The sequence below is a fragment of the Stegodyphus dumicola genome, chromosome 8 (assembly GCF_044657685.1).
Source record: "Stegodyphus dumicola isolate Sdum_Otavi_A_Nest chromosome 8, ASM4465768v1".
Lineage (NCBI taxonomy): Eukaryota > Metazoa > Arthropoda > Arachnida > Araneae > Eresidae > Stegodyphus > Stegodyphus dumicola.
Window position 1 is genome coordinate 94,443,270 of NC_140775.1, and position 27,291 is coordinate 94,470,560.

Here is a 27,291-nt window from a genome sequence, read left to right on the forward strand (position 1 = left end):
AAAAGATAATTTATCAAATAATTTCATCTCAAAATAGTGCATATAAATGTCAGCAAGTACCGGACTGAGAGGATTACCCATAGCCAATCCTGCAACTTGACGAAAATATGCATTTTGGAAAACAAAGTGGGTTTGACTTAGAGAAACTTTAGTAAGCGAAACCAACTCATTAATTTCAGTATGTGTGAAGTGAAATTCCCGAAGCCTAGTTTCAAGACAATTTAGTGCTCCTTCGACCGGAACATTAGTAAACAATGATTTGACATCAAATGAAACCATAATGGAACGAAGTGGGGAAATATTTTTAAGTTTATCAATGACTTCAACAGAATTTTTTACAGTGTGAATATTGTTATCAAGTAGAGGAGAAAATCTGGAAACTAAATATTTGGCCAAAGGATATGAAGCAGTACCTATGTTGGAAACAATTGGTCGAAAAGGAATACCGGTTTTGTGGACTTTTGGAAGAGCATAAAGTCTAGCGCAATTAGTAATAGGCGGAATAAGTCATTTCTTCAACTGAGTTGGCAGAATGTGGGAAGATTTAATAGCACTTTTTACTTTCATGAGGTCCGAAGTTGAAGGATCTTTAGGGATCGAGCAGTATGGGCCTTCATTTATCAATTTAGAGACTCCAGTAATATATGTGTGTTTGTCCATAACAACGATCTGTCCGCCCTTATCAGTTTTAGAGATAATGATATTAGTATCAGAATGAATTTCACGTAAGATCTCATTTTCCTTTTTGCTAAGATTAGAACCCAAAGATTTATTATTAAAATTAACGTTATGAGTAATTAGGTGGCGGATTGTATCCTTCTGCGTTTCCGAAATTTTGGAGAATTTAAAGGCTTTCTCTATAGGGGCGATGATTTGAGGAATTGAAGGTTTAGATGTCTTTGAAAAGTTGAAATTATATTTTAATACTTTTAACTGATCCTTCGAAAGATTCCTATTGGAGATATTAACGATGGAGTTAACGTTTACAGTGGGAAGATCAGCTAGATATTTGGGACTATCCGACTGGTGTGTGAGTTTTTGGAATTTAGAAATGAGCACATTTTTATGCCGTTGACAAACGGTATCGGTTCTAGACCAGGATGTATGTTTAAATGAGGAAAAATTTTCAGTGGAATTAGCAATTTTTAAATGGAGGTAATATAATTCAAATTCAATTTTACATAAACGTTTGCGTGTGTCCCTTATAATGTGACGAAGAAGTGCCAATCATGCCGAAGAAGTGCCAAGTCATGCCACCCTGTTAAGCAAAAAATGGCTTCTTTTTACTATTATGTTTTCCGCGCGCTAAAAGTTTGTTCCTCTGAATCTTTGCTTACCAATGAACTTAATTATTTGAGAGCAGTTGCGATTGACCGTGGATTTTCTCCCGTGATTATTGATAAAGCCGTCAAAAAATTTTCAGATTCCCATCAAAGAAGACATTCCACTGTTAGAAATAATATCAATGACCTTGTCGTGCTTCCATTTTATCCTTCTGTTAGCTATAAAATTGCACGGATTCTCCAGAAATTCAATTTTCAAGTCGGTTTCTCCCCTATTAATAAAATTCACCCTTCGATTCTAAAAGATTGCGTTTCTGTCTTGAATTCTTGGGGAATTTATAGTATATCATTTCAGTGTGGTTTAAGATATATTGGCCAAACAAAAAGAGCGTTGAAGTTTCGTATCAAGGAACATGAATCTTATGTCAAAAAAGGGGAAATTAACAAGTCTTCAATAGCGTATCATAGCTGGACTTTTAACCATAATTTTGATTTTGGGTCTGCAAGAATCATCCAAAAGGCTTCTTCCATAGGCGAATTGGATTTTCTTGAGGCTTTTCACATTCACAAAAATTTAGAAAGTTTAGTTAATGATTTGAAGTCCAATCCAGTCCTTCCTAATGCCTTTAAAATTCTACTGTCTTAATTCAATTATTTTTGCCGATAGATGGCGTTACCTCCTCGCACTTGGTACTACCAGAGGGTATAAAAATCCGTTCAGTGGTTGCTTTCCATTATTTGAAGTTCAGATTTTGAGCGTAATGTGCATTTGCCCCTCGCTCCCTATTTTAACTTCGCTAATATTTCTTTATGCTTGATCAGACAGCCTGGCTCAGTAAAAGTAGGCGGCCAGTGCAACTCTGATTAAAAATCTAGTTATAACCACGTGCAGTGCTGATAAGCACTACGTGTTTCTGTGATTCCTATTTTCTTCTTTCTATGTATTTCTTTCTCCTGATGAGGAGGGACCTTTAGCTGCCCTCGAAATCGATTGAGTGTATCATTATACCTACGCTAAATATAAGGTTGTTTTTTACGATTTTGATTGTCACATTAGCGTGTTTCTCTTCTAGTCTAGTTTGTGCTATCAACCGGCATTTTCGAGAATATTTTACTGTTTATTGTTTTACCACGTGCACCATTTTATTTACTTCTTTCCACGTGGCCATCATTTTTTCGGATTTGGTTTATGCTATCAACCGGCATTTTCGAGGTAATTCTATATTTTTTCGGTTTACCACGTGCACGATTTTGATTTTCGTTGCTTCTTTCCACGTGGCTATTGGTTTTCAGTATTGGATGTTTCTCTCCTTTTGGAATGTTTTTGTCATTTGTTGATGAAAATTGTCTTCATTATTTATTGGTGTTTTTTTCATGTTATAAGTAATTACTTGTTTTGACTTTCGGAATTACATTTCTTTTGTTCACTTGTTTCTTGCTTGTGCCCTTTTCACAATATGTCCACTGACAGGAACCGATTTTGTAAGTTACGCCTTAAGCGTACGAAATTCTTGAATCATCTACAGTTTCTACTTAAATGCAAACATCAAAATTTCATTCCCAAATTTATACGTGTGAAATGTAGCCTTAAAGCTTCCGTTCACGTTTCAAAAATTTTGCATAAATTCAAATTGGCACTTCTTCGTCACATTATAAGGGACACACGCAAACGTTTATCTAAAATTGAATTTGAATTATATTACCTCCATTTAAAAATTGCTAATTCCACTGAAAATTTTTTCTCATTTGAACATACATCCTGGTCTAGAACCGATACCGTTTGTCAACGGCATAAAAATGTGCTCATTTCTAAATTCCAAAAACTCACACACCAGTCGGATAGTCCCAATTATCTAGCTGATCTTCCCACTGTAAACGTTAACTCCATCGTTAATATCTCCAATAGGAATCTTTCGGAGGATCAGTTAAAAGTATTAAAATATAATTTCAACTTTTCAAAGACATCTAAACCTTCAATTCCTCAAATCATCGCCCCTATAGAGAAAGCCTTTGAATTCTCCAAAATTTCGGAAACGCAGAAGGATACAATCCGCCACCTAATTACTCATAACGTTAATTTTAATAATAAATCTTTGGGTTCTAATCTTAGCAAAAAGGAAAATGAGATCTTACGTGAAATTCATTCTGATACTAATATCATTATCTCTAAAACTGATAAGGGCGGACAGATCGTTGTTATGGACAAACACACATATATTACTGGAGTCTCTAAATTGATAAATGAAGGCCCATACTGCTCGATCCCTAAAGATCCTTCAACTTCGGACCTCATGAAAGTAAAAAGTGCTATTAAATCTTCCCACATTCTGCCAACTCAGTTGAAGAAATGACTTATTCCGCCTATTACTAATTGCGCTAGACTTTATGCTCTTCCAAAAGTCCACAAAACCGGTATTCCTTTTCGACCAATTGTTTCCAACATAGGTACTGCTTCATATCCTTTGGCCAAATATTTAGTTTCCAGATTTTCTCCTCTACTTGATAACAATATTCACACTGTAAAAAATTCTGTTGAAGTCATTGATAAACTTAAAAATATTTCCCCACTTCGTTCCATTATGGTTTCATTTGATGTCAAATCATTGTTTACTAATGTTCCGGTCGAAGGAGCACTAAATTGTCTTGAAACTAGGCTTCGGGAATTTCACTTCACACATACTGAAATTAATGAGTTGGTTTCGCTTACTAAAGTTTCTCTAAGTCAAACCCACTTTGTTTTCCAAAATGCATATTTTCGTCAAGTTGAAGGATTGGCTATGGGTAATCCTCTCAGTCCGGTACTTGCTGACATTTATATGCACTATTTTGAGATGAAATTATTTGATAAATTATCTTTTCGTCTTTGGATTCGGTATGTTGACGACACTTTCGCACTTTTTGACGGTTATAAAGAGGATTTATCTGAGATTCTATCTATTATGAATTCAATTGATCCAGCCATCCAATTCACTCTTGAAATTGAATCCAACAATTCCCTCCCCTTCCTCGATATTCTTATAATCCGCAATGAAACCGATTTTAGCACCACTGTGTACCGTAAACCCTTTGCAGTTTGTTTACCACCCCATGCCAAGTCATGCCACCCTGTTAAGCAAAAAATGGCTTCTTTTTACTATTATGTTTTCCGCGCGCTAAAAGTTTGTTCCTCTGAATCTTTGCTTACCAATGAACTTAATTATTTGAGAGCAGTTGCGATTGACCGTGGATTTTCTCCCGTGATTATTGATAAAGCCGTCAAAAAATTTTCAGATTCCCATCAAAGAAGACATTCCACTGTTAGAAATAATATCAATGACCTTTTCGTGCTTCCATTTTATCCTTCTGTTAGCTATAAAATTGCACGGATTCTCCAGAAATTCAATTTTCAAGTCGGTTTCTCCCCTATTAATAAAATTCACCCTTCGATTCTAAAAGATTGCGTTTCTGTCTTGAATTCTTGGGGAATTTATAGTATATCATTTCAGTGTGGTTTAAGATATATTGGCCAAACAAAAAGAGCGTTGAAGTTTCGTATCAAGGAACATGAATCTTATGTCAAAAAAGGGGAAATTAACAAGTCTTCAATAGCGTATCATAGCTGGACTTTTAACCATAATTTTGATTTTGGGTCTGCAAGAATCATCCAAAAGGCTTCTTCCATAGGCGAATTGGATTTTCTTGAGGCTTTTCACATTCACAAAAATTTAGAAAGTTTAGTTAATGATTTGAAGTCCAATCCAGTCCTTCCTAATGCCTTTAAAATTCTACTGTCTTAATTCAATTATTTTTGCCGATAGATGGCGTTACCTCCTCGCACTTGGTACTACCAGAGGGTATAAAAATCCGTTCAGTGGTTGCTTTCCATTATTTGAAGTTCAGATTTTGAGCGTAATGTGCATTTGCCCCTCGCTCCCTATTTTAACTTCGCTAATATTTCTTTATGCTTGATCAGACAGCCTGGCTCAGTAAAAGTAGGCGGCCAGTGCAACTCTGATTAAAAATCTAGTTATAACCACGTGCAGTGCTGATAAGCACCACGTGTTTCTGGGATTCCTATTTTCTTCTTTCTATGTATTTCTTTCTCCTGATGAGGAGGGACCTTTAGCTGCCCTCGAAATCGATTGAGTGTTTCATTATACCTACGCTAAATATAAGGTTGTTTTTTACGATTTTGATACAGTGAAACATCTACCTAAAGCCCCGTTCACAAGAGCAGCTTCGACCGGCGGGGAAAACCGGTTCTTCCAACGTGTCCCATTCACATGGCAAACAAGCATTAACTGCTTCTCCGAATTGGAGGTAGAATTTGCTAGAATGCTCCAACCTCTCTGGAGAAGGGCTAATTGGGGGATTTCCCGTACAAATACTGTGCGATTGCGCGGTTCACTTAATTTTAGTTATTGTTCTCTGGACTGTCAGAGGAACAATCGCGCTGATAGATGTCTGGGGATGTGATAGCATCCCCCCAAAAATTAGATAGAACTGTACAAGATAAGGAAATTATAGACAAATACAGACAAGGTTATCTGATGCTGGGTATTCCAGAAGTATCGTTCAAATTAAAACTAAAGCTAAGACAAGTGCATATCGGCTTCAACGTGATAAGAGACTCGGTACCTTTTGAATGATTTTTTTTATTTAACCATTTTATCTACTTTTTATGAATATTACTAAATGGTTTTGTAAGACAATAATTTTAAGCTGAAAAAAAGTTTTTGCTAGTAATTTTTTTTTAATTTAAATTTTTGAAGAAAAATTTTGCAATTAAAATGTCTTTTCTTAATAACTTCAAGGAATGATTTTGCAATTAATGAATTAGTTTCTGAGAAAAATTAAAAATACACTTTTATGTAAAATCTTCAAAACAAATATGATCTTAGTCATATTTTCATTTCAAATAATTTTTCTTTTCAGTATTTTATTTTGCAAAATTCATCCTTGTTTCTATAAAGTATATAATTTTAAATAAGCAGTAAAACTAATAAATAATTCAGTCCATATCTGTATATATTTTAGGACTTTAAGTAAAATGATTTATCGAAATAAATCCAAAAGGTTAAATTAATTTTATCAACAGAAATACTTCAAAGTTCTGGAATTTTCCACAGAAATACTCGTACTAGTGTGTAGAATATCACTAAGTATATTCAGTAATTATGCTTCAATCTAATAAGAACGTTAAACAGAACGCAATGCAAAACGCATCTTAAGAGAAAGTTAACTCAGAAATATCTCCGATCTCATGCTGAACTAACAACTGGCAACAATAGCAACTTATATAGTATAAGTAATGTCATAAATATAGTGTGGTATAATGAGATTATTACTTTGAAACCGATGTTTCGAATTGATGCCCAATATTTCCCATTCTGCTTCATTGCATATCTTTTAAAAATACTTAAAAAATCATCTAATTAATTTCCTTTATCATTTTTTTAAATGCGAAAAGTTTGTTTTATAGGCTGTGAAAATGTCGGAAGTTTGTAATCGATATATTTTTAGATATGAAATTTTAAAATTAATGGGCATCAAAAAGTCTAAAAATATGAACGATTTTCAAAAATTCTCCCAAAATATTTTTTAAAAAGAATTACGCTAAAAATTTGTATTTATTTTTTCCTCCACTGTGGTTTATGGTGCAAACTATAATTTTTGGTGTCAGAAGTCGGATTTTTGAATGCCAATTACAAGAGTGATGGAAGACCAATTCAGGCAATTCATGACAGCATTTGCTGCTTTCCAAGAAAAGATGGAAGGGGCCGTTAACTCCGTCAAAGAGGAAATGAAAGCGGGATAGGAAGAAATGGAAGCGGGACAGGAAGAGATGAAATTGGGCCAGGAATCCGTTAAAAACGAGATGAAAGATATTAAGGAAGAGATTACGTGCATAATAGAAAACAAATTTGATTTTATGGAAGGCAGAATAGACGCCGTTGAAAATAAAGTTGGAGAAATTCAAGAGAGAGTTTCTGATGTATAGCAACAAATCGAAGGAAGATTTTCAGCCGTCCAACATCGAATCGAATAACAAATTGAAGAAAAAGTATATGTCGTCCAAGAACATATCGAACAACAAATTGATGACAGGGTTTCTGCAGTTGCCAGAGAAGTTGATAATTAAAAAAAATTCGTAGCGACGGCAGGGAGCAATTCGGATGGTTTAAAATTTCTAGCGATGCCTGATCGTCCATCTCTGCAGCTATCCACATAAGATGGGAAGACATCCTGGCAAGTGTATAAGACCCAATTTTCTATAGTTGCGGATGCGAATGGATGGGATTCCCAAGCTAAAGCCTGTCATGTCGCCGCTTCTCTGAGAGCATACGCAGCGGATATCCTGCAGGCTCTTCCCGAAAACCATAGATTAGTCTTTGAAGCTCTATCTGGCGCATTGGAGCAGCGCTTCAGAGAAAAGTGTTTAAAAGACTACAGCAAGCTTCAACTAAAATCCCACCGAGTTTCGTGTGTTTCGGTCAGCAGAAGCCCACCGAAACACTTCAGGAGCTCGCCACAGATGTTGAAAGGCTGTCACATCACGCCTTTTCGGAGTGACCGGCAGAAACAAGAGAAATCCTGTCGCTGCTATATTTCATCGATGGCATCCGGGACCCTGAAATACAGAAAGCACTGCGAATCTCGGATGTTAAAGATTTGAAAAGCGCTTTAGTGTACGGCATGAAATTCGAGGCAGCCCAGCAAGCCACTCGTCGAGACCGCCACCCAGTCAGAGGTGCTCAAGTTCAGGAGCCAGGGGATCAAGTCACTGCTCGTCTGGACGATTTAACTAGACAACTCAATGACTTGAGAAGAAATATCAATGAAAAGAAACCGACCTTAAAATGTTGGAACTGTGGAGATGAAGGACACATACGGCGGAACTGCAGAACACCCCAGGGCACGGATGTTAAGACCGCTCCTAGCAAGCAGCAGTGAAACTAATTAGTGGCCATCTTGCGGGGCGGAGGTTGCCAAATAATGAAAAGCTCCAGTTTAAAGCGCTTCAGATCTCTGTAGTGAGAGGCGGCAGTAATGAACTTTTCATAATAGGACATATTAATGGAGTTCCCTGTAGGTATAGGTATAGGTAACGGGGGGCACGGGCACTGTCCCTTTACCATAATGGTTAATCGGTGTTGCACCGTGCCCACCACTGTCTAGAGCCAATGTGTAGGAGCCACATTTGCGCCCAGCACCAAAAGCCGAGGCCCAACGCTCGGACCATCCAGAGGGCAGTCAAACTGACCAAAAGCGCCCTCCACACAACGCTCACCCAACCGTCCAGGCATTAGTACATATGATAGCAAATACTGAGATTCTCTGACGATTATAATACAATGTGCAACTGGTACATAATGAAATTGCAATTATAAATATACTGCATAATACAAGTCCAATAGTACAATATCAATGTAAAAAGTAAGATATAATTACAAATGCAAATATTTCGTGAACCATAAGTGCAAAATAATAGTAAGTTAAAGGACTACTGCTTCAAATATTAGTACATATGATAACAATACTGAAATTCTCTGACAATTATAATACAATGATCATTTGGTACATAATGAGATTGTAAATATAAATAGACTGTATAATACAATACAAGTCCAACAGTACAATATAATGCAAACACGAGTATGTAATTACAAATGTTAATATTTCATGAACCACCAGTGCAAAACAATACTAAGTTAAAGGACTATGCATATCAATGCAAAACATAAAGTGTTAAAGAGTAGTAGTATACAATGTTAGATATAGATATACTATACAAAAGAAAGTCATATTCTTACAACAGAATGGTATTGCGATTTAAATACCAACAGTATTAAAATATAATTATAATAATAAACTCAAATAAAAATCCGAACATATGACCAATACAAAAGCAAAATGTTATTCTTAAAATATCTATGCAATGCATATTCAAATACAGTCAGTAGATATATACTCATATAATTATACATGCATAACAAGTTAAAGACATATCGAGAAAACAACCCAATACAATCGATAAGATCTATACAATACAAATTCAAATACTAAAATAATCCAGATACTAATAGAAAAGTAAATGCATATAACAAATGGTACTTCTAACAAAGATAAATAATATATATATACATATATATAAACATTCTTATTGAACAAAATTTAACGAAGATTCAATGAGACAATATACAGGAGCCAACGTTACTATCATCCGAAAAGATTTGGCTCAACAACTGGTAAGCAAACTTATCTGGACGAGGCCCTGCGTTACCCTCCAAAATGTGTCCGGTGAGAAGATCGACATCGACGGAAAGTAAACGTTAACATCACGTTTGGAAGTGCCGCTTACCATCACACGGCATATGTAGCAGAGATCACTGATCCTTGCATATTCGGATTGGACTTTCTAAGGAAATAAAATTTTTCCTTAGACTCTAAAAATAACGAATTGCATTCTCCATCTGAGGACATAGCCCTATTCGGAAGTAATGATGATGGAGTGAAATTTATCCATAAAATCATAGCACAAGACACTATCACAATACCGGCAAGAACAGACATTTTACTTCCTGGATCCATAGCCGAAAACAGAAATTTCCGCTACGGCATCATAGAATATCACAATAACTGTAATAGCCCACAAAGATTATTAGTAGCCTCAACACTCGTCGACCTATCCAGAATGGTTATCCCAGCCAAGCCCCCAAAAATTTGTTGCGTGTGTACGGGTTCGTAACGAAATGAATGCAAACGTCCGATGAAAAATGAAGAAAATTTATTATTATCACAACAAATATGATTAAATGTCCTCAAATAATCGTGCAGTATCACAATATATCACAGTAGTTATCTTCTAACTACTCAAACGTTCAAGAGAACTTAATTCAAAACAGCTAATGAAAGCTAATCCGCGAATTCGCTACAGTCAACAAGAGCAATTTTCTAAACAAACTCTTAAAACAACAACAAACTAGCTAACTACTACGAACTGAGAGGTTTTCCTCCTTTTATAACATTTTAAAATCGCGCGCGAGAATTTTCTAGTACTTTTTCGAAATCAAAAAGAGATATTTATTAAATGTTAAATGCACGCGCTCTTGTATTTTCAATTTTCCGGCTTAGCTTTCTTTTAATATTCGTGACCCGCTGCACTGCGCGGAAAATAAAACCATTCTATTTATAATTCAACTAACATTAGCTATTCAAATACCAAATTCGTAACACTGCCCCCTTCCCAAGGACTGCACGTCCCGGGCAGTACAATCCCTGGACAGGAAGCCAAACTTATAACTGAGGCATAAATACAATAATAAGCATTACATTACAATAACAAACAACATGAACAATAAATTCAATAAATAAAACAAATCAAATGCTATCAAATACAAATCAAATACTAAATACACATTTAGAAACGAAAAGGACCATGGTCTTACACTATTTACAATTATTTACACTACGTACTATGGCCATAGTAATGAGCTAACCTGTCGTAATGAACGACTTTAGGTTTAGAGTTCTAAGACTTAGGGATCCGAACCACGGCGTCATTCAACCTGTTTAGGACTGTGTACAGGCCATCCCACGGTGACTATAATTTCGGACGACTGGACAGAAGTCCTTTCTGTCCAGTCGTATTCCACAATCACACCTTGTCTCCTTCGTGGAATTGATGTTCAGTAGCTCTTGTGTCGTATCGGGTCTTCATATTCGTATCGGGTCTTCATATTCTCCATCACAGCTGCTCTTCGGTCGTGACCTTCGTCTGCCTTGTGATCTATTGTTTGATCGCCCTCCGAATGCTCCTTCATCGTCTGAGGAATATAATCAAGATCTCAGGCCCGGTTTGAAGTGATGCACAACTTTGCACGAGAGCGAGTCAACTTGGCGACGGAGAAGATGAAGACTCGATACGACACAAGAGCTACTGAACATCAATTCCACAAAGGAGACAAGGTGTGGTTGTGGAATCCGACTCGACGGAAAGGACTTTGTCCGAAATTACAGCCACCTTGGGATGGCCCGTACATAGTCTTAAACAGGCTGAATGACGTCGTGGTTCGGATCCGTAAGTCTTCGAACTCTAAACCTAAGGTCGTTCATTACGACAGGTTAGCTCATTACTATGGCCATAGTACGTAGTGTGAATAATTGTAAATAGTGTAAGACCACGGTCCTTTTCGTTTCTAAATGTGTATTTAGTATTTGATTTTTATTTGCTAGCATTTGATTTGTTTTATTTATTGAATTTATTGTTCATGTTGTTTGTTATTGTAATGTAATGCTTATTATTGTATTTATGCCTCAATTATAAGTTTGGCTTCCTGTCCAGTGATTGTACTGCCCGGGACGTGCAGTCCTTGGGAAGGGGGCAGTGTTACGAATTTGGTATTTGAATAGCTAATGAGTAGTTAGAAGATAACTACTGTGATATATTGTGATACTGCACGATTATGTTAGGACATTTGATCATATTTGTTGTGATAATAATAAACTTTCTTCATTTTTCATCGGACTTGTGCATTCATTTTGTAACGAACCCGTACGCACGCAACAATATTCTGAGATTCTCAGTTTATTTGTTAATATTTGCAAAAAATCGTTTCAACTTTAAATCTGAAAAAAAAATCTAATCCTCTAAAAATCAAAAGCGTGACACCACATCCACAAGCAGTGTATGTACAAAGTTTGAGTCCTATATCTTATTGGGAAGCAGTTTAAAAATCCATGACCATCTTTTAACCATAGCGACAAGCATCAAAAGTGAACTAAATAATAAAAATAATAATTAAAATGCATTCATTTTTCAGAAATCATTACGAAAGTTCAAATACCAGTTGCGAAAGTACAGATTACAAAATTAACAACAGTAGACAACGTTAAAAATGTGTAAACAATATTAGAAATCGGCCAATTCGGAGACGTGATTGTTCACAGAGGCTTAAGTGTAAAGGGAAGGAAGACGGCGGTCTTCTGAACGGGTCCTAAAGACGAAACTCTTTCATGTCTCCTTTTTCTCCTCTTGCTAACGGCAGCTGTGCGAAGGAGCGTTGCATGTGAACGGAGCTTAAGATGACCAGCTGTAAAAATGACAATATTGTTATAAAACTGTGGTATTAAATCTCATTTCTTCAAAATCAACAGCGTCATAGAAGGAAGAGTATCATATATAGAGCTGTAAATGGTAGTCTTTCAGATAGTTCGCTCTATTTTAACTTTTCTGATCCATTCCCTGGATGTGAACAATAATCGGCTTATTGTGAAATATGTTCCATATGTTCATAGATAGGTATTTTGTCACAACTGCTGCTAAACACTTGAGAGATTATTGCTTATCAAATGTGGTTTCGATGAGGATATTCAAAAGAAAACTGGCTCATATTAGTAATTAAAATTAGTAGCCGATGCCTTTTATTTCTTAAGGTCATGCTTTTGCTTAGAATTTCTGAGTTTTCAAGCTATTTTAACTTATGCAGAAATAGATAACTCAGAAATGCATTAATCATCGCATTTCTTAGTGACGTTTAATTTTGCGGTCAGTCTTCGCCCACGGAACATTTTTAATTAGTGCCGCCCAACTGGGATAGTAGTTAGCAACGCTGACTGCCGTACCGAAGGGTGCACGTTTGCATCCCGGAGAAGGCATGGATGTTTGTAAATATATAGTGTACTTGCGGAATGGGCGACTATCTAAATATGCGGTGAGCCGAAAGTCCTCTCGAGAGGTTGTGGTAGAGGAAAAGGGCTGGGAGTTCCTCGAACCCGTTCTCTTGGAGCGGTCTCCATCAAAATCGGGGCGCAACTGAGCAAAGTCGTATCTGTCACCTGTATGGTGCTCAAAGTTTTTGCCAACGAGAGGCATAATCGTGAATTCCTTGCCACAATGAATTTTGTAAGCTTGATGTGATGTTACTTGCCAGACAATTGAGATAAGTCACAGCAACAACAATACATTTTTACTAATAAGTTTGAGACGACTATTTGTTCCTGTAAATTGTTATTTAAGAATAAAAATTAATAAAACAGAAACTTTATTGAGAGTACCATCAGGAGAGATTGTTTTCAAGGAATAAAACTGCGTGCATTTTTACATTTATTTTTATTTCAATGAATGAACGATTGGCAACACAATTTTGCATATTTGGAATTGTTGCAACTGCTGTGAATGAAAAAGGTGTCACTGTTTATAATGCTCGATTTTAAACGTTTTATAAACATATGATTTTGAATATAAATCAGAACTGAAAATTAATATCCGTGTTCGCTTCGTGCATGATTATCAGACGCAATTCTTTTTTCGGAAAATGAAGCAATTTTGCTCTTTTACGCACTAAACTAAAAGCATCTAAGGTATCTTGGAACAAGATATTTTTAATCAAGCATGCTGATTCTTTTATTTTATGCTTTATCTTTACGTTGAAAACGTGATATTAATTTTATTAAAAAGTGGCATATACACTGGTGTGCAAAAATTAAGGACGAGACGGTTTTTTTCAATATAACTTTGTACAAAAGCTTTCCAAATCAACACATTTAATACCGTAAGATCCCCAATACGTAAGGACATGAGTAATGTAAGCAACACTTACTAAAAGAGAAATCAGAGGGATAAAAAAAAAGCTTTATTGAAAAAGTAGCATGGAGCGCAATCCGACTGAAGGCCGAAACATCCCTGTGATGGGTGCCCAGCAAGAAACATCCGGTCTTTAATAGGGGATGTGATCTCCCCTGACTGCTAGGCAGGTTTCACAGCGTCTGCCCATGCTGAGAATGAGGGTGTCAATGAGTTGTTGAGGCATTGCTGCCCATTCGTCTTGCAGCGCCAATCGAAGCTCCGGAATCGTTACTGGTGGTAAGGTACGAGCTGCCAAGCGTCTGCCTAGAAAATCCCATACATGATCGATAGGATTGAGATCCGGAGATCGTGCCAGCCAATCCATACGTTCAATATCCTCACTCTCTAAGAGCTGTGTGGCAGCTACTGTGCGATGACATGGTGCATTGTCGTCCATGAAAAGGAACTGCGGACCCATAGCGCCTCTAAAAAGACGCACATATGGAAGAAGAATCTCGTTACAATAACGGGTCCCGTTGACTGAACCTGCGTCGAAGATGTGAAGGTCTGTACGACTACCAAGCATGATGCCTTCCCAAACGAGAACACCGCCACCTCCATACCTGTCCCTTTCAATGATGTTCGAGGGATGATTGTGGCTTCCCCGCTCTCTCCAGATGAGTATGCGATGAGAATCGCTACTCAGACTGAATCTGCTCTCATCTGTAAAGAGTATTCGTCCCCATTCATTGTCTCTCCAATTCGAGTGTTCCCGGCACCACAGAGAACGCCTTTTTCGATGGGCAGGCGTTAGAGGTACACACCGTACAGGGCGTCGTGCAAACAGACCACCACCGTGCAGTCTTTTGGCCACGGTAAAACGCGATATCGGTCGTCCAGTCGCCAGTGTCATGTGTCTAGCGATTTCTCCTGCTGTCTGCCGCCTGTTTCTTCTGGCCTGTAAGGCAATATACCGGTCATCTGCGGGTGTGGTTCCTCGTGGACGACCACTACTAAACCCCCGGATAGCTGTTCCTGTAGTTTGAAATTGTTTCCAAAGTCGTGAAACGATGCTGTGAGCAATTCCGAACTCTTGTCACACTTGTCGCACTGCGGCCTTCCTCCAACTTCCCAATGATTCGACCTCGGGTAAAAGCATCCAGATGTCGTCTAACAGATTGATTATTCGCCATTTCTCGCTGAGGCAGTAACTCGGTGTGATTTTAACTGCAATACGGCGTGCAATCTCTTTGCCAGAAATACTGATCTTACACCGACAACATGCTTTATACTACTCAGACACTCCCCCATTACGTCTACCTGCATATCTGCGCATGTGCTACCGTACATCACCTTACTTAATCTCCTGATTGGTCTGTCCAATCAGGAGATTCTGTCCGCTCTGCCTCTTCGTTCAGCTGATATGCTAATTTTTCGACTTCGTCCTTAATTTTTGCACACCAGTGTATTTCAATGGTACACTTTACTAGAAAATCTCTACTTTTGATTTTATGTATATTATTTACGTATATTAAACAAAGGATACGTAATTGAAAACATTTATAAGTGCCTTTAAGGAAATTTTATATAATGGATCTTTTTGAGAAATAATTTGCCCACAGGAAAAGTTAAAAATACCTTTTACCGACTGTTGACTCGCTCCTTCATAATGGTTTACCCCATTTCTTGAAATGTAATTTTTAATTTTACAGAATAATATCCTCTATCTGACGAATCATGAAAAATATTGCTAGATAAGAAGCTGCAAAGGAATCTTTTTACATCAATATTAGGGTAATTAGGGGCAAGCCTAACAAAGGGAAGGAATTTGTTTACCACTAATTCTCACCAATAGCTTTTACTGCGGAGCGTTTGCAACACGATATCACCGTCAGAACGGGTAAGTCACCGAGAGAGTAAGCCTAACTCCTGGAGTTCTGTGAATCTTACGTACTAAAGGCGATTTTGATAATATAACATAGGTGAAATTTCCGGTCACTGGATAAAAAGCTCCATGTGCTTAGTAATCAAGCAACTAGAAACAACATTTCACCCGATGGTGTGTTCTAAAGCTAACATGCATTTTAAAAAGAGAACCCAGAAACGTTTAAACTAGAGTTAATCAAACCCTTTTGGATCGCTGTTCTTTGTCTTCGTTTTCGTAAAGCCCTCTGCCACTTTTGCATATATATATTCATGCATACAGATTCATTTAATTAAGTAGATTAAAAAGATTAACAGTTTCACATTTAATTCATAGTTTTCTTTTCTTTGGTCAGAAAGTAGCAATATGAATAATAAGTAACATAAAATTTTAATCCCTTTTTAATATACACGCAGTTATTCAACAGTACAAAACAGTTTCATTCAGTTATTCAACAGTACAAAACAGTTTCATTCAGTTATTCAACAGTACAAAACAGTTTCATTCAGTTATTCAACAGTACAAAACAGTTTCATTCAGTTATTCAACAGTACAAAACAGTTTCATTCAGTTATTCAACAGTACAAAACAGTTTCATTCAGTTATACAACAATAATAAATTATTTTATACTTCTCCCGGCAACAGTTATGAAGCCGCAAGCATTTGCAATTATGTTTGCTTATTGACCCTTATAAGGTATTTCTCCCTCCTTTCTAGCATGCCTTCGTGGTGTGGTGGTCTGCACGCTGGGTGCGTATTCCAGATGTGAGTGATTCGATTCCCGGCGAAGGCGTTGCTCATTTTCCGCTTCTCCTGTTTCCGAAAAAATACCTAATAACTTTACACCCTTTTAGTGCTGAGCGTAAGTATCACACTTGTGCGACTGGGCCAATTTGACAAATTTGCTAAGGTTTGCAAAGAAGCATTGGTATAAAGCTCATAAAAACCAAATTAAAAATGATATTAAAAAATTCAAAAAGCAGTATATTACAAAATAAATAAAGAAAAAAGTGATGCATATTGTGTTCAATATTTATTGAAAGTCATAGAATAGCATCAATAGCAAACATTTTGATTCTTTTGCAATTAATTAATTCTTAATATTTTGGCAATGAAATTAGACCATTTATAACGCTTTATGAATTTTTTTTAGACCGATTTTTTTTTCTGTCGCCATGCAGATAGTAAGGAGCCATTGGATACGCATAGCAGCAATGTCTCGCCGATGGCCATTTTCGAAAATGTTGCGAGCGACGTTATATCGTCGTTTGTCACTAAGAGGTTAACGCATGGATATGCACGGGTTCTAAAATGATTTTATGTAATTTAATTAATTAATGTGCGAGTTCTTCATAAAGAAAGTTTAAGAAATATTTGAAGAATATTCTAAATAGTAATAAAGTTTTTGAAGTTTTTTTCAATTTTTCTTCTGTAAAATGTTCGCTGTTGCGTTCTTTTCGCACTTTTTCAGATGCCTCTTGATACTTTTTCATACTATATGACACTACATAAAGTTATGATATCACTGAATTTGAATTCAATCTAATCACCAGTACAATTTAACGATTTGTCTACACATTCCAGAACTCTACTGCAGCCGTCGCTACTATATTTCATTTTGCTTTTTGCTTCCAGTTTTCTAGACTATTTCCTTCTGAGTCAGTGCATCACCAGTCTTTGGTCAGATAGAATCCTGCGCACTTATTTTTCCTTATTTCTCTTTTCACACTTCCCTGTGTTCTCCATTCGCTTTTTAGGACCTTCAGCATGACAAGTAATTTCAATGAAACAGATACTCTTCTGTTTACTTCATCGAAGGAAACCCGATTACATCTCCAAGTTTCAGTTTTTCCAGCTACGAATGATGTACGTTTAATTTAATTTCAAGCTTTAGCAGTGAGATTCAACACATCAAATTTGAAACGTTGGGTAAAATGAACCACTTCTAAAGCGACGACACTATAACTCATTCTTCTGAAACGTTTCGCCTTAGAGAAATAAGATTTAGTACCACTGTCTGCTGTTGTTCGTAGCACAGTAAGGCAGCGACCATTTGCAATTCCTCACCTTTTTAGACTTCTGTGGTCATCTTATAGAGGTATCGCTTAATACCTGTGTATTTATGTTCTTAGAAACATGAATCTTCTTAGGAAGACAGTTGCCAAGAGTGTTCAGTGTAATTATATATTATTTCTGGGAAAAAATTAAAAAGGTGCTTACATTATCTAAGTATAATTTAAAAATTAAATCTTCCCGATGACTAATGTAACAGTTTCCGTAAATACACTTCTGCTGAAATGGCTAACAGTGGCCGACGGTAAAGTCGCTAAGCACTGGTAGTTCGACACACCGAATAAGTTGACTGAATGGGACATTTGTTATTTTCTTAATGTACACTACCCGGCATTGAAAATGCAATACCAAGAAGGAGTGGCGAGAAAGTGATAAAACTCGGCAAACAGAGAGAAGCAGCAACGAACAATAAGTGATCTTTATTTTGAAATGATATGCATAATATGGAGCGAGAACAACGTCGGTTGAGTAGGCTATAGGACCAGCTTGGGCTGTGATACACGAAGCAACACAGGTACAGAGTCAATAAGACTGTGGATAGAGTTCTGAGGAATGGATCTCCATTTCTTATCAACCATTTGCCACAGTTCGTCTTCTGAACGCGGCAATGGCAGGTTCTGCAAAAGGCGTCCAGTCACATCCGAAATGTGTTCGATCGGTGAGAGATCAGAAGCGAACGGTAGCCAGGGAAGCATCTGCACACCTTGCAGAGCAGGTTGGTTGACGCGAGCTGTGTATGATAAGGTGTTATCCTGCTGATAAAGGGCACTGGAACTCCCTGAAGGTCCGGGAGTGTCCCTGGCTGCAGCACATCATCCCCGCATCATTGGGCCATTATAGTGCCCTGAATATGAACTAGAGGTGACCTGGAAGTGTACGTTATTACGTCCCAAATCATGATGCCGCACTATTGTGCGGTGGGGCTTTCCACACTTGCTGCCGGATTGGACCTGTCTCCACATCGAGGCCACAAGCGTACGCCTCGACTGTCATTGGATAAACAAAAGGGTGACTCATCTGAGAACACGACCCTCTGCCATTCCCGTCGTCTACATCGCTCGAGCCCGGCACTATTGCAGGCTTTGGCGTCTATGATGTGGGGTCAATGACAGTCTTCTCAACGGGCGCCACGAGTGCTGGCCACTTGCCACCAATTGACGGTAAGTGGCTCTGGTCGATATGGATACAGGGTGTGCTGAACATACTACAGAATGGAGATATAAGTGACTTGTGTTGCACCATCGTCGATCCAAGCGTGCTGACGTCATTCTGGCTACACCGGCACCCTTCGAACACGTTCCACATTTCCTTGTTCCGTCAATCATCACGACATCCGGTACACTGTGGACACATACAGGCATGTGTCAGCTGAGATTTGCCGTATGGACGAACCTGCCCTTCTGAGTCTGATCATCATGCCCCTCGTAAAATCGCCTGGCTGCTGGAACTGCCTCCGAGGATTATGGCCTGGCAATATTTGCTGTTATACGCGTCCTCTGAGACAAGAACAAAAATTCTACGATGATTTCCCTAGCAGAATTAACGCCACGAAAACTAAAAATTCTGCAAGTTCCTTCCCTTATATCTTCTTGAATGTGCGCTGGAGAGCTGAGCATTTCACATCATTCGCATAACTTGGTGACGTGCGTTTAACCTGAAATTTATATAATTTTCTGGCCACTCTTTCTTGTTGTTGCATTTTCAATGTCGGATAGTGCGTGACGTGATACGAATTAGTCACTTAGAAAGCGCTCTAGAAATGCATTTCTCTCCTTAGGCAGATAGTTCTAATGAGTTTTAATCTAATAAATATAAATCCCATAGTGAGATATTATGTAGCTGTTCGAGTAACTGTTTTTGCAAGAAATGACACTTTAAGAGAACAAATGAACTGAAACAAACAAAATTTAATTTTCATTAAAAAATAACCAGATTAAAAAAGCGAAAGAAAAGAATTTTACAATTTCTTAATTAAATAAACGATTTTAATGTAAGTAACCTAATTCAGTTACTCATCTTCCTTTTTCTAATCTTTTTTTAGATTGTATTTTTCATGAAAAACTGTCAATGCAACTTTATAAAAGGAATAAATTAATAATGATGTTTAATATTTAATTACATAAACTTAAGAATTCAATTAACGCTTAAGCGTAGCGTTAATTTTCTCTCATTTTCCGTTTTTGAAGTTTCTTTTTATATTTGTATAAAATAATTATTAATTAACTGAGAAACATAAAATATAGAGGCAAAAATATACATCATTCCTTCTTGCGCTCACAAATCATTATGCGAATATACATTTGTAACTTCTGAGGCCTGAAAAAAACGTATGCTTGTAATGATATTGTCATGCGATGATTTGTATGTGCTTTATTTCTTACCAATAATATTTTTAAATTTCATTACCTTTGGAGCCGCTTTATTTTCTTTTGCACGACAAAGTTTTTATTTTTGTTGTTTGTCCCGCGATGTTTTCGCCTATAATATGCAACAGAGATACCAATTCCATTTATGTCAGTACTGTTGCCGAAAAGAAAATGATTAATAATATTGAGAACGATATGCCAGTATTTGCAGTTAATGAATAATATGATATTCATAATTTTTAATTTAACCACTAACAACAGGGATTTAATTTGATAAACTTGGTTATCAAATTAATTCGCATCTGTTGAAACTATTTTACTAGCACCTGTTGAAACTAGTTTTATTCTAACACGTCTTCATTGTTTATTTGGGGGAGTTTTTAAATTAATTGTGCATATTACGTGCTTAGCAACTAAGAGATGTGTTTAATTGTTAAACATTAATTTTTTTAGCTTTAACGTGTCAGCGCATAATACAATAATTTTATTTCACGGCGAAATGTTGCTTATATAATTTTTGAATTGTTATGTACTAGTATAAATATTTCTGCCTCTAACGTTTTGTCTTTCTAATAAGAAATTAAATAAATGGAATAAAAAAGAATATTTAAACTGTTTATTTATTTTATGCAATCTGTTTTTAAATTGTTAGTTCTCTTACAAATTACTTTTGGCGAAATAATCAATGATTAAATGCTATCAAATTCAGAGCTGAGAAACGAAATTTTACTGCACAAAACAAATTTAACATAAAAGTTTCTATTCGTTTTCTGTCCCGTTTAATACACTAAAAATGAAGCAAATTTGCAGCATGTGAACGAATCAATGTAAAAAAAAAATATTAGAACTTCAAGAGAAAACATTTGAATTAATTTAGAGATCAGAACAATAAAAATTTACATCTTAGTGATGTCAAAGTTTAAAAATAAAAATATTAATCTTGAGTTATAAAATAATGCAATAAAATAACTAATTAAAAATTCAGAAATGTTTTTGCTCTAATTAAAATGAAAAAAATGAAGCCGACGTCAAAGTGAAACATTTGAGACCCTTAAGTAGAACAAAACTGATTTTTTCCTCTGAAGCAACATAAATTATTTGAAGTTTAAGCTCTCGAGACATTAATTTAATCATAATTATAAATATTTACATCCATTTTCAAATTAAGATACCCCATGGCTAGATATGTATCGAAAAATGCATAAATTTGATGTAAATGTAATTATTAAAATATTAGCTAGCATTTCCGATTTGGAATACATAAATTTGACACTTATTACCCAACTTTGAAGATAATACGGGGTTATTTTCTGACTCAGTTAAATGTTCGATTTGTAAAACATCCAAATTAAGTTATTAAAAATATTCTATATGACTGAAATTGCAAGCATGTTTTTAATTAAATTAGATTAAAGCATAAAAAGTTAATTAATTTTAATAGTCATGTCACATTATTCGTGTAGTAATTTGTAACTGTAGTAGAGCTTTCTCCCTGGAGAATTCGTTCTTGCAGATAACCCAGAAGATTGTAATCCATATGAGGATTTCATTACTTACAGCAGTTAAATATTTAAAGTTAGCATAGAACTTCTTTCTTAATTAACTCATGCTTTTCCTTAACAGGTCAATATGTGAATTTGCGATTTTTTATTCTCAAGTAATATCGCACCTACTTTTGGATAAGGTATTACGTTCACTTCCGTCTGAGAAAGCTCAGGATATCAGATAATATACAAAAAGAACCGAATAAAACTCTTAATAATTCACTCAGAATTTATTCTTTGTTTTCAGTAATATGCTGTAATCTCAATAATAATTTACATGTTAAATATTTAATTTTCATTGCATGGATAACATGGATCGAGTTTAAAGTTTATTTGCAACGAGAAAATTCTAGAGTTTTGTATCAAAAACTGGCGAATAATATTAATACCATAACTGTATCCGTATTGTACAGAATGACAGGAACACAAGTTTCATTCGATAAACTAAAATCTCAGTCTTGGTAGCAGAGAATCAGACTGAAAGATCATCTGTCAAGTTAAAATTGAAATTGATGTATGCTGCCGAATACGATTCCATCTGAAAGTTAGCTGCGTGATCTTTGTTTGCGTGACTGCTTCACCAAGTCTTGGCGAAACACGTCTATCAAAATATATGGCTACAACATGTGATTGAAGATATGGGCTATGTCCGTTCATGATGAAACTTTGGTGCTTGTTTTGCGTTTGCATTAGTATTATGAGATTCTGTATTGGTGATACATTCCATCTGCAGTGTACTGTCTAACATATGATTAAATAATGCATGTTAAAGTAATATTAACTGTCAAAAATTCCGCAGTTTGAACGGAAAGAATCGAATTGCTTGAATTAGAGTAAGTTTCAAAACTGGTTCCAAATAAGTATTTAGATTGTAAAAACACAGTTACCACAGATATACTTCTCGCGTTAATGTTGTTACAATGTGAAAGATTACATTAATAAATTTCTTAATTATAATCACAAAAAGGCTTTGATAATGGAAATGGAAACATTTTCTTCAAGATTGCAAATTTGATAAAAATTTTATCATTTTCTAAAAGGGTATATGAGAGTAAAAACTTATAATTTTTTAGTTAAACCACCGTAACACTGGATATTTTCTTAGAATATTTAGAAAGCAGCCAAACTATATGGGTTGCTAAAAAAAGGGCAATAAATGTTATAAAATGTCATCTTGTCAATGCAGGGAAAAATATCGGTGCCTGTTTAAGTAAATACCATTCATAAGAATTCATAAATACGTGTCTGCAGTAATGTACACGATTTATAATTTAAAATAATATTAATTAAGCACATTTACGATCTCATGTTTAACGGCTGCAAATAAATATGCTGTGTTCAAGGAATTTATGTTACACATGCAGAAGTATGCAGTACTTAGAGGTGAAACAAAAGAATTTATTTCCTTAAATATCGGTCCGAGATACGAATTTTTAGATGCAAAGTTTTTCAAAATAACAAAAAAGAGTTTAACAAAAGCAATAACTGCACAAAAATGTAGAATAATTTCGTTAATGCAAAATTTAACTTTTAGTATTGTCCTCAGAAAGCATATAGTAAACGCAGTAGAACGTTCATTACGTGATCTTAAACAGATAAAATCTCCTTTAATTGACACCTAACAAATTCCCAATACCGCACTGAAAGCAACCGAAGAGAATTAAATTCTTTTTTAGCTTTAGATATTAAGTCTCTTGCAATGGCTTTTTCAAAGTTTTGCACTTTTACGTAAGTTACATTACGTTACGTTACAATGCGCTTAAGATCGCTGAAACTTTATTAGTACTGCCACTCAAGGAAATAGGGTTTAATTTATTTTCTGCGTGTTCTCACAGGAACGATTAAAATCAATAATCGAAATTCTTAATAACCGAAATTGTTATTTTATTTTTAATTATCTATTTAATTGTAATTTTAAGTTCATTTAATTTATAATGTAACCAATATATAAACGAGCATCTGCAGCAGCATCGTAAATAGCAAAAAAAAAAAAAATTAACACCAATGTATTACATGTATTATGGATAATATCATTTGGTTTTTACTTAGGTAAAATAATGCAGCGTATTTTGTATTTGTAATTGTTATGGTGTGATGCTGTTCTAAATTTCTAGTGATTTTGCTCTTGTTTTACGGCTTCTGTTGAATGTTGGAAATGTAAGACATATTATTAAAAAAATTCGTTATATTAGGTTTTCTTTGGTTTTAGGTTAGAGTCTCCAACACGTAAATTGCGAGTACAAGCTCCTGAAGGAATTGGTTTAGAGTCCAGAGCTGGTGGTATCAGCGCTTCCTGCCTAAAGGATTTAAAATTACAGTCCAAAGAAGGAAGGGTGAGTTCTATGATCTTATTTCTCAATCATTTATTGATTAATAGTTCCTTTGCATTAATATGCTTATTTTTTGAAAACGTAAAAGGAATAACTAATCTTTTCAATAGTTGTATAAGGTTTGATATAATTTACTTCATTCCAAATTCACCGACTGCATGTTATTTAAATTGCTTTTTTCTCATATTATGTTGTGAAAAGGTTTTAACCCTTTGAGCTGCATGACCTACTTTATCCGGTTACCAGATTTTTTGTCACTTGGTATCTGTTATTATAGTTCGTTTATAATTTACGATAGATTTTCTTCTTACTTTTCTTAATAATGTGAATGTAAATGTGATGGATATCAGTATGTCGTGTCGAATAGTGCCTATACTGCCTCCCTGATGGGAGTCTTTTACCATCAGTCATCCTAAAACCATGCTTAAAGACTCAATCCTTCATGTAAGCTCAAAGGAAGTAGTCAAGTATAGGAAGCAGAATAATTAAATCATCAAGGCGGGAAATCAGACTATTTGGAAGTCTGTTGGAATAGAGACATACTTGAGCTTGCCAGTGCGCCATACTGTAGGAAAACTGTTTCCACCAACTGTCTTGTCCATAATTTGGATCTTTCCCCCCCAAAAAAAATGAATTGTAAAATGGATTCAGAAGGGATTTGTTTGGTGCCTCAAAAGTACGTACGTGCGTATGTATGTATGTATTTATCGTAACTCAAAACCGATTAGTCATAAAACGTTGAAATTTTGTTTATGGGACTACTATAATACATTTTTGCTCCTTGTTTCTTTTTACTGCAAGTGGCAATACCAAATACACACATCAAAGGAACGCAAACCATAGATCATTAAGCTTTCAGTCCACCTTTATACAGTCCTTCACGACGCAAGCAAGAGACCGTTAGCCGTTATGGTAATCATTTGACACCAAAACCCATTCTTCTAAAGGTATTTTGATCCCTTTGGCAACGACCCCACATTCTATTGATGACACTAAGGTGCATATTCAGCTCTATAGCAACAGTGATTCGTTTGCACTAGCTTGTAACATCTCGATAGCCCTCCAGCGTGTTTCATCGTGAAATGGTGTGATCGATTCCTGCTTTCCGCTTTGGCTATCTTTTAGAGGAAACTAGCGCTGCTTGCGAACTAACGCATAGGCCGGTATGCTGCTTTTTAAATAGATATGATGCGATCTGCGGGATTCCGTTTTATGCTAATTTGGGTTGTCTGTTTGCATTTGGCGTTGCAACTTTTATCTCATATGTAAACTGCATACTTTAATTCTCCTTTTTACATTCGCACATTTTCCTTTAGTGTTTGTCGCCTTTTATTTTGGCACGAGTGTATTTAATTTAACTTTTAAATTAAATTATGCATTGCTTAAATAATTGAGCAATTAAAAAAAGTGCAGCATGTTCCTAATTACTATCTATCTTACTTTGGAGGGCTATCGGGATGTTGCAAGCATTAAAAACGGCTTTGGCGGAATCTTTTCAAATATGTGTGGGAATTTATTTTTCGTAACGCTACCTGGGTGATGTTGCCATTGTACAAGATATAAAATCTTAAATGGGTTTTCATTGTGGTTCGGCCTTACTACTGGCCGAGTGGTTAAATGCTCGATACCGGGAATTCTGCCCGGGGTTGACGCCAAGCGAACGGGTTCGCTGTACGGCTGGGTTTCGTGGAGTTTCCCATTTGTAACATACCAGTCAATATCCCCCTTTTAGGCAGATATTTTGTGTGTTTTGTCATATTCCAGTAAACTAACCTAATTACATAAGCCGGGTTATTCTAGACTGTTGTCATTCGATCCAATATAATATTTATTATTTATTTTTCAAATTATAACTGCACTGTTTAGTAATCTGGGCCCTGAAAACCTATTGACGGGGAGTGAACAAGTTAGGGTATCCTTTGTTTGAGGTGTAGTTCAAATAAGAGGAGTGAATGTAAGAAGTGAAATTTAAATTTATTGCTTACAACGTACACTAGAGTAGAAATTCTGTCAGTACCACGATAGGCGCAAATTTAGAAAAAAAAAGATGGCAGTTAATAGTCGTATATAAAATATCCTGAAAATTAAAAAAAAACACATAATTTATTTGTTGGCAATGATACCATACGTCACCTCCATAATCTACGTATACAAGAGAAAAATAAATGTGCATAAAGAATTATTCATATGATTTTAATCTGTTTAAGAGTTGACTTTAGTGCAGAAGGTACTGGAATTTAGATAGAACCAAGTAAACCAGGAATTTTGTTGGGTGAGATTGTGGCTGGATAACAGATCCGCCAAACGTTTCTTAACGACGTTAAGAGTGAACATTGTGAAGGGAAAAGAACATTTTGAAAAAAAATTTAGTCATTTCAGGAAAGTCCTGTGTTACAATTAGTAGTGCGTATTTATATATTAATATAAATATTCGAAGGCTGCTTCGAAAAGATTTATACGTTTAGCATTTACCAATAAAACCTAGCATTCGGTCCTGGCAGATGAAAAAAGTCTCGAAATACCTAGTAGACATTTGATATTCCAACATTTAACCATTAAATAAGGATTTGTATCAATGTATACCGATGCGACTAAGTAAAGTTTAGATCAAACTGGTCTCAATTTTCTTGTAATTTTCCCAAGTATTTTACTTTTAGGTTTAAACGGTTGTTTATTCGGCTTTGACCTTTAACACAAAGGCTTTTATGCTCAGAAAGAGCTATTGGCTTTTAAATGACACAGAGACAGCAACTTTTACTTAACTAACGAAAGAAAGTAATTTTCTGTTGATTAATGCGAACGATGAAAAACTTTCTAAGGTTGCTATTTTAAATATCCTAGTAGTTTTAAGTTTGTGATTTAGAACTGTTTTACCACTTCTCTCTTCCGTTTCCCTACCAGAAAGTAAATTATTTCGAGAGTACACAATATGAATTTTTAGGATTGTAAGAGGACTTTTAGGATTTTTAGGAGAGTACACAATATGAATTTTTAGCACGTTTCTGCCTCTCGAGGCCACTTACTAAGTTAGGTGGCTCAGTTCAGATTTAATTCTTTCGCTTGCATTATAGTTTCCGGTATTTAAATTGTTACGCCAGGAAGACGTTTGATCCAACTTCACGATAAACCATTTGTGTAAGCACTGGCTACTACACATAATTTAAATTTGAATTCAATGTTACTTTAAGTTATATCAGCGGTTGGCTGATTTGTAAGCATGAGT

The 27,291-nt window shown here is 35.8% G+C and overlaps 1 protein-coding gene across 2 annotated transcripts in view; it reads left to right on the forward strand.

Moving 5' to 3' along the window:
• Window positions 1–27,291, forward strand: part of LOC118185887 (delta-sarcoglycan-like) — a 234,365-nt gene that overhangs the window by 190,728 nt on the left and 16,346 nt on the right. For both annotated transcript variants that reach the window (XM_035355826.2, XM_035355817.2), the window contains one exon: window positions 23,948–24,071. In XM_035355826.2, the coding sequence (XP_035211717.1) occupies window positions 23,948–24,071 (124 nt within the window). The remainder of the gene's footprint in view (window positions 1–23,947; window positions 24,072–27,291) is intronic.